The sequence below is a fragment of the Cyclopterus lumpus genome, chromosome 4 (genome assembly GCF_009769545.1).
Source record: "Cyclopterus lumpus isolate fCycLum1 chromosome 4, fCycLum1.pri, whole genome shotgun sequence".
Taxonomy (NCBI): Eukaryota; Metazoa; Chordata; class Actinopteri; order Perciformes; family Cyclopteridae; genus Cyclopterus; species Cyclopterus lumpus.
Window position 1 is genome coordinate 22,383,140 of NC_046969.1, and position 18,048 is coordinate 22,401,187.

General features: G+C 44.6%; 1 protein-coding gene across 1 annotated transcript; it reads left to right on the forward strand.

Moving 5' to 3' along the window:
- The first annotated feature begins 247 nt into the window (after positions 1–247).
- Positions 248–17,486, forward strand: zgc:165603 (uncharacterized protein LOC571425 homolog). The gene is made up of 3 exons (XM_034530441.1): positions 248–605; positions 17,071–17,153; positions 17,400–17,486. Exons 1-3 carry the CDS (start codon positions 248–250, stop codon positions 17,484–17,486), a joined length of 528 nt encoding a protein of 175 aa, XP_034386332.1.
- The last annotated feature ends 562 nt before the right edge of the window (positions 17,487–18,048 follow it).

Consider the following 18,048-nt stretch of genomic DNA (forward strand, 5'->3'; position numbering starts at 1 on the left):
CTCTGCCTGCCATGTACTGTGTGTGTGCGCGCGCGGGCGCGTGTGTGTGCGCGCGCGCGTGTGTGTGTTGTGTGTCGGATAGAAAGTCAGCCTGGTTTCCAGCTGAGTGCTTGCTCCCTTCACAGCGTGTGTGCGTGTGTGTGTGTGTGTGTGTGTGTACGGTGGTGTGAGCGTGTGTGTGTGAGCGCGTGTGCGCGCGTGTGTGTGTGTGTGTTGTCATTATTATCCACTCTGCTCCCAGCTCAGAATGGCCAGATTCACTCAGACTGAAACAAGAAGGCAGCACCATCCACAGCAGCCCCAGCCCGCTCACTCCAGCCTGGTTTACACTGGACCGGGGGCGCCACCGACCCAGCCACCACTACTCCTTATCCCACATCAGCACCAGTACCCTCAGATCACATTTCCGAAACCCATGAACGGGTCAGAACCCATTTCAATTCATCCGGAGAGCGGCAACATGAAAGACCAAGATGCCATTAAGCTGTTTATCGGGCAGATACCGCGGAACTTGGAGGAGAAAGACCTGAAACCCCTGTTTGAACAGTTTGGGAAAATCCACGAACTGACAGTTCTCAAGGACCGATACACCGGCATGCACAAAGGTAACGTGTCGCTCCGCAAATGGCTGTGAAGGCCGGTACGAAAGATGCACGATTGCTTATTATGTGTTTGTACATTTTTGAATTCAAAATACGCGTTTGTTACTTTTTTTTTTTTTTTTTTTTTTTTAAATGGCATTTAAATTTTATTTATTTTTTGTTACTTTTTTTGATCAAGCTTAATCCCGATCTGATATCAGTCTGATCAAATCATCATGTGCATCATTTGTGCATTCACGAGGTGTTATTTTCTGTCCCCGTTATGATTGCTTTGCCTGTAAAGTTCTTCTTATAATGTATTTTTAGAGCATTGTATTTTTTTTTTTTTTTTTTTGGACATGCAAAAATGAGGGCTTTTTTTTTTTTTTACAAATATCAGTATCGCGCTTGCAGTGTCACGAATGATGGGGTGACACACTGCGCGTGTGTGCGTGTGTGCGCGCGCGTGTGTGTCACGCTCTCTATTGCTATTTTCTTAACACGCTCTTTAAGTGGGGCAGAGGCGCTGGGAAATGATGCATTTTTAAACAGCCTTCCCTTGCCAGTCCCATCTTTTTTTTCTTTTTTTTTCTCGCGGAGGGGGCGGCATCATTTATTCATCCCGTCGGCTTTCTTTAACCGGGGGGGGGGGGCGCTGCAAATCAGTTCAAGCGCCACCGACCGCTCGGTAAGGGGCGCGAGAGCTGACGCAAGATGACGGACGTCAGCGCGGAGAGTTGGGGGAGCGACGCGCGCACGCGCACACACGAAGTTGGTTATCAAAGGTGGGAGGCTGGATCGCTCCCTGGGTGCGGGGAGGTTTCATCCTACGTCACGCAGTCGATGCGCGCAGTGTGGACGTCATCATCACCATCGTCCTCATCACCACCACCACCACCACCACCATCATCATCCTCATCATCACCACCACCACCATCATCCTCATCACCACCACCACCATCATCATCCTCATCACCACCACCACCACCACCATCATCCTCATCACCACCACCACCAACACCATCATCATCCTCATCACCACCACCACCATCATCATCATCACCACCACCACCATCATCCTCATCACCACCACCACCACCACCATCATCATCCTCATCACCACCACCACCATCCTCATCATCATCACCACCACCACCACCACCACCACCATCCTCATCACCACCACCACCACCATCATCATCACCACCACCACCACCACCACCACCACCATCATCATCACCACCACCACCACCATCATCATCCTCATCACCACCACCACCAATATCATCACCACCACCACCACCACCATCATCATCATCAGCACCACCACCACCACCATCATCATCACCACCACCACCACCACCACCACCATCATCATCCTCATCACCACCACCACCAATATCATCATCACCACCACCACCACCACCACCATCATCATCCTCATCACCACCACCACCAATATCATCATCACCACCACCACCACCACCATCATCATCATCATCACTTGCAGGCAACTTTTGAATTTTTTTTTGGAATACATTTGCAAACAGCCATGTTGGACGACAACCATGAGCTCTTGAAAACTCTCGAGGCTGTTTTGTGGTTTTTCTCCACGATAACGACGACTGTGACCGGCGCTGCCACGATTATTGTTTTCATTGCCATCATAGTTTGAACATCATGGTTCAAAGAGGAGGATGAAGCAGGAAAGACTGTCAAACATTGTCCGTCTGCATGACGTCTGGTTTAAACGTGTGCTTTCCACCTCTGTGAACACAACTTTCATTTTGTCTCATTGTTGGTTAAAAAGAAGGTATATTTCTGAATCCATCCCCATGGTTATTGCCCATCTTGCACGGCTGCAGATGTTGATATCTGAGGGATGTCGAAGATGAGCTTCTTTTTTTTTTTTATTGCGGTGACATTTGAAAAAAAAGACAAACGACAATCTGTGACACTAATGTAAATGCCATTTGCAAACATCGCAAACAATGTCCTCCTGTGACACGTAGAATCACCATCAACAGCTATTACATTTGTTACCATTTCAACTGTCACAAAGCCCGTCTGCCGAGGGCCCCGATCAAAAGCACACTCGATTTTTTATTTATTTATTTATTTCTCTCCATACATTCATCAATACGAGTGACATTCTGGGATTGACTTGAGAAATAACTTGTAATAAGATTACGGCGAGTGCTATTACAGTAAGAGAAACCAAGGAAATGGAAGAAAAACAATGTAAATGTATATATATATATATATATATATATATATATATATATATATATATATATATATTTGTATTGTTTGTGTGCAAAACATGTTCAGGCATGTTCAGGTTCACTGTGCCATGCGATTGTGCTATCATAGCTGCTATTAGCCACATAATATTTCACCAAGCCACCTTCTCTTGAGCTGGTATTGTGTGTGGAGAAGGGCGGACATTGTTTTCAGCGCAGCACTCATTTGGCATTCCTCGGCGTGTGTGTTTGCGTGTGCACGTGTGTGTGTGCGTGTGTGTGTGCGTGCGTGTGTGTGTGTGTGTGTGTGTGTGTGCATACATCCACTAAAATCACATTGCCCGGTGTTGCATAATGATTGCAGCATTTAGCTCTTTAAGTGATTGTCGCCTGATTGTCGTGGTGACAGGAAAACGACAATTTAGGCTCTTAGACGTGTTTCTATTGTCAGAAAATGGAGCTTTGATGGATCTATGTGTGATGCAATTGAAATATCTGGCTGTGGAATAAATCCAGTAGTTTATTAGTAGCAGTAGCTTATAGCATATCACAGCTATATGGTGATGGATTTGCTCACCTAGAGGTTCCTTTGACATCGTAGTATCATAATAACTATCACACATTATTACTATTATGGCTCCACATTGCATCGTTCATGCTCTGGTGGTAAAGTCAAACAACTGTTGTTAAGATGAAATGCAAAACTCAAATTGTGAAGAGCTGTGGAAGAAAATGAAATCCCCCCTTTTTTTTTTTTTTTTTATAAAAGTGTGAAAACAATCTTGTGAACTTTAATTCTATTGTTTGTCAATCGGGACTTTTGTTGGTGTTTATTCAGATAAATTAACAACATGTTTACTTCTAAAGGCAGAAAGATTAGGTAATCTCTCTGAACTGAGTACATTATTAAAAACCTAATCCGGAATGTTCTTCTCAAGGTGATTTTTTTTTTTTACCTTTTATACACAGAGGGATAAAGACACACACACACACACACATGCACACACACACACACACACACACACACACACACACATGCACACACACACACACACACACACACACACACACTACTTTCATCATTCGAAGGGGGTTTGTGCATTTGTTTGCAAACACCACATTTAGCTTTGTGTGTTTTATTATTTCCTCTTTTCTTATGCAACTATTTTCTTCACCCCCCCCCCCCCCCCCCTCCCCTTTGGTAATCCGCGAGGGAAAACATGGAATTAGTTTGTAAAGCGTGATAATAATGCACGGCCATAATAACTTGACTCGAGAGGATTAGCAAAATGTGCATTGTCTGAAGCGACGGTCTCTCGGGTGATCAGCTGGTTGCCTCCCTAAACAGTGGCTGCCTCTGCCAATTAAAAATTCAGTCTCGTCTGCCTCTTCAAATGATTAATTCTGCCCACGCCGTCGATGGCCTGCCAATTATTGTCGCCCAATTGGTATTAATAGGTGAAGGATTTCCTGATGTTGAATTTATCACAGGCTGTGAAAAAACTTCTCCCTTTTGACTCTAATTGGCTTCCACTTATAACACATGCAGGAAGACGTGTTTATGCACATGAACCCAGGCTTTTAATCTGTGGTTTTTTCTTTGGTTCATGGTGTTCAGTTTGCTGTGCCTTGTCCATCTTTGTGTTCAGATTGACAGCCGAGTGACGCTTTCAGTGTGGATTTCTGTCCAGTTTCTCCATTTGTCTGGACAGATTTTATCCCACGAGTTCGGTTAACTACAATCTTCCCTCGCCGTGAGTAACGAAAGAGGGCGAACGTGTTATTTTAGTTCCTGCAGGTGTGTTTTCAGCCCAGCAGACTGACTGACGGACAAAACAATCCCAACGCCGCTTCAATCTGAGGCCGGGTATCAATATCCAGCTGGTCTCGGGTGTCATTGCGATAATGCATTTATAAATGGACAGAAGATATTGCCGTGAGACCCCCAGCCAAGCAGAAGCACATTAAATCACAGAATAATCTAATGAAATATTTATTCAAGTTTGTGTATATTATATATTTTCCTCTGCCCTCTGAGCTAGTCTGATGGATAGCGTCCCATTTGTGGGCCCAATAATAATAATAATAATAATAAATTTTAAAAAATAGACAGTGAAGGACACAAGGAATAGTCGGAATATAGCATATGCATCAAACCTAAATGACACGCCGTTGCGGTAATATGAGACTGCAGTTTTCATTTATGAAATGATACCTGAAAGGCAGCAGCATTGATTAAACTAAAGCTCTGGTCCGTTTAAGCCTCTCTCTCTCTCTCTCTCTCTCTCTTTTTGACATGATGGAAGTGAGAGTGCATCCACACGTCTCCATATTGTGTGTGCGCCTTATGGAAAGTGTCAAAGATCACGGCACTGCTGTAGGACAGCATCCCCCCTGGGGGAAACAGATGGGATAAATTCACTTACAGACCATAAACAGAGCTGTAGAAGTGACACGGACGGTACGTACACGACGCCCGTGTGATGATATTACCGATTTAACAGACATCGGCGGGAGCGTGCGGGCTTGTTTTTCGCCACGTGTGACCGATGCATCGCCGCTCGTGACAGTAAACGGCGTCATAAAGGTTTTAAGAAGGATTTTTAACATTTTTTTAAATATTCCAGTAAGAACAAAAAAACAAGTCTCGCCCTCCTCGCAGTTGTGCGCGGGCGATTCGATTGAACAAATCTGGAAATAACAAAAAAAAATCTTCTTTGCCGGGGCCACCGAGCCCAGCTAATGCGGTAACAACGCGATGCTTTGCAATCTTTAAACGTCTGTAAATATTGTAATAAGCAACAGGGCTTTTCCTCATAAAAGATGCAGCAGCTCAACGGGTACTGACAGGCGCTTATGGGCCTTGACTTACAGGATGAGGAGCGCTGCCTCCCTCTCTCTCTCTCTCTCTCGCTCTGCTCCACTTTTCTGTCGGTTTTCCAAGGAGATTGCCAATCTCAGATGCCGACAAGGCCGCGCTCCGCTGGAGGTTAGTGTCCACGCGACTCACCTGGCTTTTTATTCTGTCTCCGCTCCTTTCCCCTTAATCCCTGCCCGAGAGAGAGAGAGAGAGAGAGACTTTTTTTTTCCATTTTTTTTTCAGATGGATTGATTTCCTGCACCGATGCAACATTCATTATGGCTCGCAGTACATTTACGCTTTCGGTATGTTGGAAGCGCCCCCACTCCCGTGACCTTTCTGGAATATGTTTGCTCTTAATAGGTGCCTGGAGCAGGGATGGATATGAGCAGATGTACTGTGAGGTCTCAGGGAAAACATGGAGCGATTTCATCCCTGAGACACTCGTTTATGGAACTATACTCTCTCCCCTCTCATAAAAATGAAGCTCTGTGGCGGTTTGTTCTAGATTGTGGACAGTGTCATGTTTTGGAGGTGTGATTATAAAAAGGCGCCGGTGTTGAGGTTAAGGGGTTAGAGAACACTTTGAAAGGTGTTTCATCGCTCGGCGACCTGGGAGTAAATGTGCTTCTTAGAGTTTTGTTTTTTTTGCGATATAATAAAAAAATGTATTTAAAAAAAAAAAAAAAAAGGACCAGTGATGTTTAAAAACACTTTCTATTGAACATTTGACTCTAGAAATATTATTAAGACATGCACATTTGGCAAGGAAGGGTACATTTGAATTCATACAAATTGTTGGGGGATCTTCATTCAGCCTTTTTGTGGCGGAGCCAAACAGCCATTTAAGCTGTGTGAGGATTTGGGGTTGAATTATTTTTGGTCACATTTCTCTTCTAACGGTAGAGTGGGTAAAGGCGTATGGCGTCTTCTTCTTCATGCACAAAAGCCTATCTATTTTGTATGGGTAGCTTAACAGAGAGTGCCATTGCCTACAGAGCAGAGTGTACTCTTATGAAGGTGGGGGGGGGGAATAGCATGAGCTCTTTAATGTTGTGTTTGAGCCTGGCTGGGCACAGATTCATTTTGAGATGGAAAATGAAATAACAAGGGAGAGGGGAGAGAGGAGATTTTAATGCAATGTTTTGTGATAATCCCTCTCCATTTTGGAATGGTTCAGGAGAACTCATGCGATAAAGCCTTGTACAAGCCTGGAAAATAATAAGTTATTTGTCTTTATAGTACTGTGCCCTTGGAGGGCTCGCTAACCCCCCCCTCATGTTTTGGCCCCCCCCCAAAAAAAACAAAAAAACAATCAGATTAGTCAAGCTGTCACATCTCTCCCGATTGCCAAATGGTTGAAGCCCTTGATGCTGGCGTGAATATACAACAGGCGTAAATGTCGTACTCGCGTTCGTGGGGGGGGGGGGGGGGGGGGGGGGGGGGCGGATGTGACTTAGCGCCCGTCACTCGACCGAATTGGACAGGGAAGGACGGGCGGCGGCGTGTACGCGGCGGGAGCCCACAAGGCAAAATGACAGACAGACACATGGGCGCAGAACAATGGATGAATGGACAGATGGATAAGTGGAGGGGGGGGGGGGGGGGGGGGGGGGGGATGGAGAGAGAGGGGTTAGATGAAGTGTTTGTCAGAGACGGAGAAACAAATAGCTGCTTTTATCCCAAGGCTGTGGGAGAGTGGAGTGATGGCTCGGGACATGGACGATCCCTCCGTCAGGTTGAGAGACCCGCTTGGACACCGCGTGGCGGGATGGATGGAGGAGGAGCAGAGGCCAAGTGTGGCAGATGTCTGGAAAAAATAATCACTTGAAAATATTGGGCACATCCCTCGAGTCACAAAAGTAATACTTATTCCAAGTTTTTACGACTTCTACCGCGTCTTAGAGGCTATTTACTGTTTTATGGCTCTTGCTAATCCTACATTACCCATGTAAGTAACAATAACGACGCTCGTAATAACTGTAACGACAGACTAAAAGGAGCGCGAGTTGACAACGTGGAAAAATACCTCCCCGACTGGTGATTATGATAAACAGCACGATCAGCATCAAGAGCTTTTTTTTTTTTTCCCCCTTTCCTTTTCCTACAGATATTAAGCAATCCACAATTTTGCGACGGAGACACTTTTTTTTTCCCGTGTCGATGAATGCTCAGGTCCGCGAGGGATGTGCGAAGATACATGCTGCTCAGCACGGTTATAAATAGAAATTCTGTGGTATTTCCGAAAATAGGTTAAGCTGCCATCACTGCACTGCTGGCATGACATCACTGATTGCCTGCCAGCCCCCCCCCCCCGCCCAAAAAAAAGACCGCTCTCCCACTCTGTGCTCAAAAGGGAGGGAGAGAATGAGGGAGAGGCATAGGGCGCATCTGTGGGCGACTGCATGTCCCCATCATTTCCAGCATCTACCCCCCCCCCCCCCCCCCCCCCCCCCTCTTCCCCCTCTTCCCCCTCCTCCCCCCTCCTTCGTTCTCTCCTCACGCCCCCGTCCTTCCATCACGCAGCCATCTCTCGCCTCACTCCTTCCATCTATCTTTCCCAGCTGAAGCCGCCACGCTGTAGCTAACAGCCTCTGTGCTTTATCGCCAGAGACACAAACTGGTCAGGGGGCTTTGTACTGGAGATGTATCGCATTCACTTTTCTTTTTTTTTCTCCTTTTTCTTCTTATTTTGGTGTGTGTGTGTGTGTGTGTGTGTGTGTGTGTGTGTGAGATACAGGCAACTTGTGTTGCCAAACGGTGCAGGAGACATAGATGAAAGGTTGAATTTTGCGTTTTCTTTTTCTTTTTTGATGATCAAAATGTTACAATTTGGTTGAGTAAGCGTGTGTGTGTGTGTGTGCCGACTTCCTTACGAGTTCCAACATGGCACCCGTTCTGTGGTTCCCCATTCAACGGTAGATCTGGCTTAATTAAAAAAGACAACTCAAATTAATTAATGGCTGATGGGCTCTCATATCTGTTTCATCTGCTCTTTGGGCTCCCTTCAGAGCTCTTTCTTTGCCATTCTTTTGAGCTATAGATAGATGGATGGTTGGATGGATGGATGGATGGATGGATGGATGGAAAATAGATTTCTGGAATCCTTTGGGCTGAATTTGGTTACTATAGGAAATCTACGTCAATGCAATTAACAGCCTGGTGCCTGCTTATTAGTCAGACCATTAGTGTCAATTAGGATCTTGAGACAAAGAAAGAATGAAAGAAAGAAAGAAAGAAAGAAAGAAAGAAAGCTGAGACAAATACACAAAGTCTTCTTTCCCTGCTGTGCTCCATTCTGTACATTCATTGAATAGAAAGAACAGCTATAGGAAGCAGAGTATAAAGACGTGTGCAATTAATGTTTCATTTCAAGGTGGCCTGTGTTTAGCAGCAACAAAGAATAATGTGTGTGTGTGTGTGTGTGTGTGTGGTATAGCCGGGGGAGTGTGTCTTCTCCTCCTCACGTCTTTCTTACTCATTCCTCTTTCAATCACTCCATCCGAGCAACCTCTGGGCCCTTTGAAGCGTTGTCTTTTAAGGTATCTTTCAATTTGTAAAAATCAAAGTGACTGAAAAACCTGATCCGTGTCTCAGCCCGCCGTCGGTTTGCAGCTGCCAGTCATCAGTGATTGCGGCTTCGCTCTATGATCAATTGGTCCGTCTAAAAGGTTTAAATGCCTTTCACCTTTTCAAAAGAGGACGAGCATCGTCGGGAACAGAGAGTGCTGCAGGGATGACGTCTTTTTGTAGGCCAAACCCTCTGGAAGTTAGCGTCGCACTGGCTCCCTCCGCAAAAAGACACAATGGAATTTTTTGGATTATTGCAGAAAAAAATAGTCAAAAGTAAAAAAAAAAAATAGCATCGATTTTATACCGTAGAACAAAAGGTTGAAATCTCTTCAGCAGATTTTATTTCAGGCATCTAGCTGAAAAACTCTGAAGTGCACAAATGTAAACTCGTTCCTGCAGCACTCTATTGCATCGAATACATCAATCGGGTACATTAAATGAAGCATAGTGTACTTTATAGAGCGGCGGGCAACGGGCGCGAGCCAAGTGAAAGTGATTTTATTATTTCCTCTTGCCTGGTCTTGTTTGTTTTTCCAAGAGGTTGTTATCCTACATGAAAAAGAGGAAATGCAGTTTTCTTTCTTTGACTGGTGGGGCTGGAGCAGTTGGGGTGGGGGTGTGTGGGGGGTGGGGGGAGGGGGGGACTTATATTGATTTCTGTATAAATCCCCTGGCTGCAGCAGACTTGGCTAGGGGGGGGGGGGGGGGGGGGGGGTAGGCAGGGACGACGGGCTGCTGAGACGAGACTTGGCAGGTAAACTCTTGTTGCCCTCCCAGAAGTAAAACGGCAGGAGGCAGTGAGTGTGAACCTACACATTATTTACAGCTCTGTGAAACTCCATCCATTAACGGTGTCAATTAGCTCGCTCATCAGGGATGCAGGCCACTAGATGTATTTATAGATCGGGCCCCGGCTTTAATAGCAGAAGAGCGATGAAGTGCACAGACGGTCCACACAAGCCGAGGCTAACTATAAAGACTTGCAGTACGGTGGAGGATGCTAAACGCCTGTTTTCTAACTGATGTACAGAACCGCATATTGAAAGAGTTCTGGCCAACTTGGGAAATGGGCGGCCAGTTGCAATCGATCATGTCACCTCTGGAAACTGCAGCCACCGCCAAAAGGCACGATCTCAGGAACTTTGTCGGGAGCTAGTCGGGAACCATATTACTCGTCTATATTACTGCCTCGTGTCAGCTTGCGAGATAAATACTCTACATTTTGCTTATATATGAGGAACCACTGGAGCCCTGAGGGAACTATTTAACCTCAGAGAGCCACACAATAGGTCGCGAGTGCAAAAAGCATCAAAGTGTTTCTCTCTCCATTGTTTACGATATAGCTTCTTTGCCCCGGTAATGATCCTGAAACATAAACAGGGCCTCTCAGGAATAATTCATAGAATTCGTTAAACTCATTAGGCGACGCACATGGCCCGCGCACGGATGTGTTTCTGTAAATGCACAGTTTCACGCCAGCACACAGGCAGTGTGATCCACAGCCTATGGATCCGTTTGACTGCTGCTCGGAGGCTACAGTGTAGTCTATGTGAGCGAGTAGCAACAAATCAATGGCTGAGGTCTCCTACTCAGGGGTCAAAGAGGATACGAGGGAGGGTCCAGGGGACTGTTTCTTGCCCCTCATGATGGACATCGATGCTCCTCAGCGGCCTGCGACGTTCATCCTCCTCATTGCTCAAGGTGAGGGGATGACAGGAGGGGTAGTGAAAGGAGAAATGGAGGAGGGTTTGGAGCTGGATGTAGCAGAGATGAAGGGACGGAGTGATTGATGGAGGAGTGATGGAGGAGTGCAGTCGGCTTCGGGATCATGAGATGGTGACTGAGCACCGGCGCTGGCTGCCTTTTAAGGTGTCTGTCTGACTTAATTAAGGTTTTATGCTAGGCTACTGCTTATATTACAGTGATCATCACAAGCTCATTAGGCCTGGGCAGAGAAAATATTGTTGTCAGACCAATGAGTGAGAGCATTTTGGAGAGTCCCAGCCAACCCCGTGCTCCAGCACTTCTTTATCAAACCTCTCAATCAGTCCTCCTTCTCCCTGAACATTGCCATGACTGTTTGAGTGTGTGTGCACAGATCGGGGATCTTTTTTTCTTTTCTTCCAAAGGTGAGGGAGTGATTATATGAGTTAAAAGCTTCTCCGAGACCGGACTGATTACCCCCCTCACGGTCAATCTGCGCCACTGAGCCTCCTGCCTCCCTGGCTGGCAGTGATTCAGGTCATAATCACATTGTATCAGTTCTGATGATGTGTGTTTCAGCTTCTGACCCCTCCGAAAAGGTTATCACCCCCCCCCCCAGGACTGGCTTGTTTTCTACCTTCACACTTTCTGGCCAAAGGAAATGCCACATTGAGAGCGAGTTCACACTTTTTCATAACACTGGGGCAGTTTGGCTCCTCCGGGGGGAAGGTGATGGAGAAAAAAAGGGGAGCGAAGAGGCGGAGGGAAACGAGAGACGTTGTGGTTTAAACTAACCACGTCTCTTTGGTATTGCATTCACGTTTCTTGACGGCTCTGCAGTACACGATTCATGCCGATGAAGAAGTAGGATTTTCATATCGAGCCCCTGCAGTTGACGTCGCAGCCTGTAGCTGTCAGTCGCTATAGTGGCAGGCACAAATTAATCTCTCCATGGTCCTATTTAGTACATATAAATATCATTAACTGATGAGTTTTTTTTTTTCCTTGCTTTTTTTTTTTTAAATGTCATCAAAGAAAATGTTAAGACCCACAAAAAAATGCACAATCAAAGTTACAAGACTAAAATTGGATGGTTCTGGATAACGAACAAAACTGCCAATGGTGCAAAGGGCTTTTCCGTGCTTAATAAATAAATGGCTTTCAGATTTATCCATCTTTGAGAGCGAGTACTTTGATTTGTTAAAGGAGTAGAGGCTATTGAGCTATAACGGAGGCAACTTGGGAAACGGTTACTAATGGAACAAATGGGGCTTCCATTTATTTTTTACAAGATGGTCTACATTATCATTTATTATTCTTGATGAATGATTTTATTCATGAATTATTTACATACATCACATGCAAATATTACATCGTAAAACCATTTCACTGGTCGAAAACTGCTTTGCCTTTTAGTCATTCTTATTGGCAAGAATAAAAACAAGCGTATTATTTTGAATAATCTAGTGCATTGTATTAACTTGTAAATATTTTTCGCCGGTAAAACGTAACTTCAACAACAAGGAGGCCTACATTCAAAACTTTCTTGTCAATAAAGTTAATTCATTTGGAATTTGAGAATTAGCCAATCACATGACCCCGGTGTGCGAGGCTGGAGACACGCGTTCATAGTTGCGTTGAAGTTGGTGAGTCATAACCAGAAATTAGTAAATGTATTGTACCTATTAGTAGGCAATGCTAAAGGTGGCTTATAGCTAGCTAATAAGTAGCATTTGTCAAGGGAGCAGTGCAGTTAGCGTTAGCTTCCTCTCAAGGAGTTGCTGCATTGGATTCACAAGCTGTGTGTGTGTGTGTTCTCAGGTGATTAACGTTAGCTAGTAAACATTAACGTTAGCTGGTAAACATGGACGTCTTGTCAGACATGTCTTTTACACTAGTTTTGTGATTCTTATTTACAACGAGAAGGAAACAAGTTGAACTCTGTTTTATTTATTTAATTCTTTAGTATCAATTGGGGACAACTTCTGTGTATGAGTCGTAGAGTGTAATGTTTATTGTGAAGGTTAATCATATTAAAAGTGTTTGTATTGATTTGATGTGTGTATTTTTCTCTCTCCAGGAGAATTGATTTTACTCTTGCGATTTATGAATAATTGTAAATCGTGGCTTTGCTTCATGCAGGTTCGTTAGTTTGATTGGTAGCGAGTCCAGCTGGTGAAGGGGCTTTTCTTACCTCAGTGATAGGACAGTGCACCCCAGCAGTTACACACTGGATTATAGTTGCATTTAACGAGGAACTAAATATCAGTATACAACTGGTTTTCATAGGGAACATTGCTTTATGTGCCTGATATGGAATTGTGTACACTGAAAGCCCTGTGCCCCTTCCTCATTACCAGTATGAATATCTATTGCTTCTCAGGGAAAAGTAGAGTGTTGATGTTAATGTTGGCAGTATTAATCAGCTTTTAGGTCTTTTTATTGTGTGTGATAAAGAGGGTGAGCACGGTGAAACCGAGTGGGTGCAGTGTGTTCGTATTTATTGCGGTTCGCATGTACATTTGTGTGTGAAAGTCCAGTATTTATATAGTAGAGGGCTGAATATAATGTGCTATGAAGCAGGTTTCTGATTGTGTCGTGTATTTTATTCAAAATCTTAACAAAGGAACTTGAGGAGCTGCTCACAGCGGCTGAAAAACAAACTCTGGATAGTGAGGAAATATCATTATAACACCTCTGGAAAAAAATGTGTACCTTTTTCTATATGAAATACAAATTGGCAGTGGTGAGGTCTTATCAGTTCCTGTTAGTTTGGGGTGCAATGCAACATACAACTTTGGGATCATATCGGATTGCATCAGCACAAAATAAAAAAAGGAAGCAACTATAACTTTTAAACATGCCCCACTATTTTTGCTGCCAACACCATAGTTGTCGGTGGATGATCCATTTGTTGCAACTAAGTACAATAGAATATATACCGTAATGAAGAATTGGGACACAATCGATTTGTTAATTGAATAAAAACAAGTGCTTACACACGGTAAGAGGATCAGATGTGCATGTCTGTGTGTATCCATGGACTTTATCAATAGGGCCGCCAAACGTGACAAAACAATTAGTAGAATACAGTACAGTGCAGCAAACACACACACACACACACACACGCGCACACACACGCACACACACAGGGTTTTGGTAATGGGGAGCCTGAGCTACGGTGAATGTAAATGGCTGCTGTCACCAAAGCTATACAGCATCCTCCACTACTCACTCTCTCTAACGTTCTCTCCCTATCTCGCCCTCTCACTCAATCCCTCCCTCCCTCTCTCTCTCCCCCCATGCAATACTCGTTAATTACATGCCAATTCAACACAGTGGAGATGGAGAGACTCTGCCCTATTTCCCAGTACACATACACACACACACACACACACACACACACACACACACACACACACCGCGCACACACTTTAAAAATACATTGTTAAGAAATAGGAGATGAGAGGAGGGGTGTTGGCATTGACGAAGAGTAAGAAGAACGGAGGAGAGGGAAGAGGGAAAGACAGCGAAGAGGAGAGGAGGGATTTCTTCTCTTTGGAGCTGAAATCAATGGGTGAGATAAGGCTGTTTTAGGTTTCTATCAGATGATGCAGAGGATCATCGCCTCACAATGGGAAGGCTTACCCCGTTGCTGTGTCAGCAGGCTCCGATTACACTGGCTTTTTTGTTGTGTTTCAAACAATTTCATCATGCCCCCCCCCCCCCCCATCCCCTCCCCCTTCCCACTTTTGCACTTGGTATTCAATGCAGCACTGGCAATTTGTACGTGTTTGGATTCCAATTATGGAGTTGTTAAAGCTTCTTTTTTTTTTCCGCCCCGTGGCCTGCAAATTCTTATTAAGCCATACATTAAAGAGCACAGAATCACATTTAAATGGAGTTCATGTTTCCCTTTTGTTTGCCAGTTGCTGCGGTTGTTGTTAATTTATTCTCAATGCCCTATGCATTACACATTAACGAATGAATTGTGTTTGCGATTGTAATGCAAAAATGCTTGTTGCGTATTCAGAGATAGGGCCAGCATTTGTCAAGTAAACCAACAACAACAGGCCCAGAGAGAAAACAACCACCAAAATGGAGCCATTCCCTCCGATTACCCCTCGAACCGTTTGAGAAAACAAACAAACCCAAAGCTACAATGACATTTCCGCAGCCTTCTTTTTTTCTCTGTTCTACAAGCTGATGCAGAAGAGAGCGAGAGGGAATGAGACAGCAGTGTGAGTGATTGAATGATTTGCTTGGTGGCCATCGGAAATCATTAGGGTTGCCGGGACAAGGGAGGGCTATGAGGAGGGCTGCTCCGTGACACCGGTGCTACAGTCAGCCACCTCCCAAAGGTCATGACCCCCGGACAGACTCCATCACTATCTGTCCTTCTCTCACTGGAAGGCTTGGCAGGGGTACAGACTGACTGTCCCAAACAAAAGGCTTGGATACGAATGGTTTCATGCTTTTCCGTATACAAGGGAGGGTTTGCAGTGACACCGTAGGCTTGAAGCGTCAATGCAAAAACAGGTTACAGGTCAATCGATGAATCGATGACTGACATGGCATTTTAGCCCTCCCTTTTATGATGCAGTCCCGAGGAGGTTACAGTGGTGACATAGCCAAAGTGCAAAGGGTCCCTGAAATGGCATTAAGACACAATTTTCGAGCGTATAACGACAAAAAATGGATGTCGAATGTTCAGAGTGGGTAAAGTGATCTCGTACGCAACAAGGAAAAAAAACAACAATCGGAATATTGTCCGTGTAAAGACTCTTAATACATCACCGCCCACTGAATACATTTGGCTGTTGAAATGAGATCCAAAATGCAGTGGCTGGCTAATATACCATCTTCAGAGTGGCAGAAATATGATGCATGGTAACCCATACGAACCTCATTAATAGAACACAAGCAAATCTATTTATTCAGAGAGTCAGGGGGAAAATGATTGCCTCAATACTCCATCTGGTTCCTCTCCACCTCGCGTCCTCCCTGCCTCTTCTCCCCTTTTCTTTTCTGCTCTTTTCTTCTCTTCTTTATGTATTCAGTGATTTTGACAGATGTTGTGTGTGTGTGTGTGTGTGTGTGTGTGTGTGTGTGTGTGTGTGTGTGTGTGCACGCATGGCAGCACTCACCCTGGAGAGTTTTAACACCCCCTCCCGTCCTCCCTTCTTCTCTGTCAGTATCTCCCTCCTTCCTCCATCCCAACGCAGATCTCATCCCTTCTTCTCTGCTTTTTAACCCCCCCCCCTCCAATACTCTCCTGCAGTTTCTTTTGTCTCCGCTGCTGTCACAACTGTTCAGGGTGGGGACGCTGGCCAGACTACTAGGAGCTCTTGACAGGACATGGCACTAGGGATGGGGAGGCTGGCCAGGCCTGGCAATTCATCCAAAGAATTCTCTGCTCATCTCCTACCTTTTTTTATTGTGTTTTTTTCCCCCTCTCCTCTCCCCTTGCCATATGTAGCCTGATCTATTGCCCTGGTTTCATTAACTTGCTCAGTTTATTGCAAGAAATGTTTTTTTGTTGTTACTAACTTACAAGATCCTACGTTCAGTTTCGGCATATAAGAAATCCTTATATTTAGAGATGCACAAAAATCGATGGGCAGTTTTCAGCTAATTGGCCATGATGGAGAACCGGCCGCCGGTTTCACATTTTCATATTTTGCTCGTTGCATTCAAAATATATTTGAATCAAACTCCTAAAGCCAAGAACTTTAACAAAGTAAAACATTTTTGTGGGCGTTGGATGGTTGAAATACTTTTTTCTGGGATTGTTGGTGAAAGAAGTCTCTAGCCTTGCTGTCAATTTTAGTTCTTTGAAAGAAAATCTAAATCTGCATGTCAGATGCATCTTTAACATTGAAGATATTAAACGGCTCAAACACATTTCAAATGCTTTGTATTGTTATCACTGTCCTGATATTCGTAGGCTATTCTTTCTTTTAAACTGCTGTGTCGTTTTGTAATCTTTTTTTTTGCTCGTTTGATTCAGATTTTGTTTTTGTTTCCGTTTTCCTATGTTTGTTTTAGCCTGATTATAAGTGTTGTGTAATTCTAATAACGTATATATGTGGTGTGGCTCTGTTTGCAGGTTGCGCATTCCTCACCTACTGCGCCCGAGAGTCGGCCATCAAAGCCCAGAACGCCCTCCATGAACAGAAAACACTGCCAGGGGTAAGTGACTGTCTCTCTATCCGTCTCTCTCTCTCTCTCTCTCTCTCTCTCTCTCTCTCCTCCTCTTCTCTCACTCTCTCATTCCTCTCTATGGTGGTCAGCCATGCCATCTGCACCCGGCTGCACACCAGCCGGCGTGCTCCTCGTACAGTCTCAGAGATGAAAAACATTCTGGAAAGCATTCAATCAACAGCTCGGCCTTTTGAAGGCCCCGGTTTCAACTTCTCCATGTGTCCCGTTCTCCAGGCGGCGTCGCCAGCATCCATCAGACCCACTCAGACTCACACTTTTATAGCAATAGAACGGCATCACACTTTTGCATTTCTGGAATAGTGAACAGAAAACAGATAAATAGAAAACCACTCTATATATAACTTGTTGTTTTCTGGTAAGGGTTATCGGCATCTGCGTTAAATCTGATCCACCACACAGCACCTGTTACACTCGTTATTTCCTTCTTCCAAAAAAAAAAAAAGTGGTGCAGAACACACCGGGGGAGTTTTGAAAACAACAAAAAATGATGACTGGTGTTTTTTTTTTTTTTTTACTGAATACCATGAGCGGTTGCAATGGAACATTTAAGAGTCCGCTGCAGTGCTCACTCCACATAAAACACAAGAGGGCCATCTATCATGGCTTTGACCTGTGGGGTTCCCCAGGGGTCAATCCTAGGACCCCTATTATTCAATCTGTACATGCTTCCATTAGGCCAGCTAATACGCAGCTATAACATGTCCTACCACAACTATGCAGATGACACTCAGGTCTACGTGTCACTGACGGTAGGTGAATATGGGCCTGTAGATTTACTTTGTCACTGCAGCGAACAGATCAGTGTGTGGATGCAACACAATGTTCTCCAGCTAAACTCAGACAAAACTGAAATCATTGTCTG

Excerpts from the sequence above, each read along its gene's own strand:
- zgc:165603 (XM_034530441.1), top strand. The coding sequence starts at position 248 with ATGGCCAGATTCACTCAGACTGAAACAAGAAGGCAGCACCATCCACAG. Across the intron at positions 606-17,070 it reads ATACACCGGCATGCACAAAG|GTTGCGCATTCCTCACCTAC; the intron begins GTAACGTGTCGC and ends CTCTGTTTGCAG. Across the intron at positions 17,154-17,399 it reads AACAGAAAACACTGCCAGGG|GCGGCGTCGCCAGCATCCAT; the intron begins GTAAGTGACTGT and ends CCCGTTCTCCAG.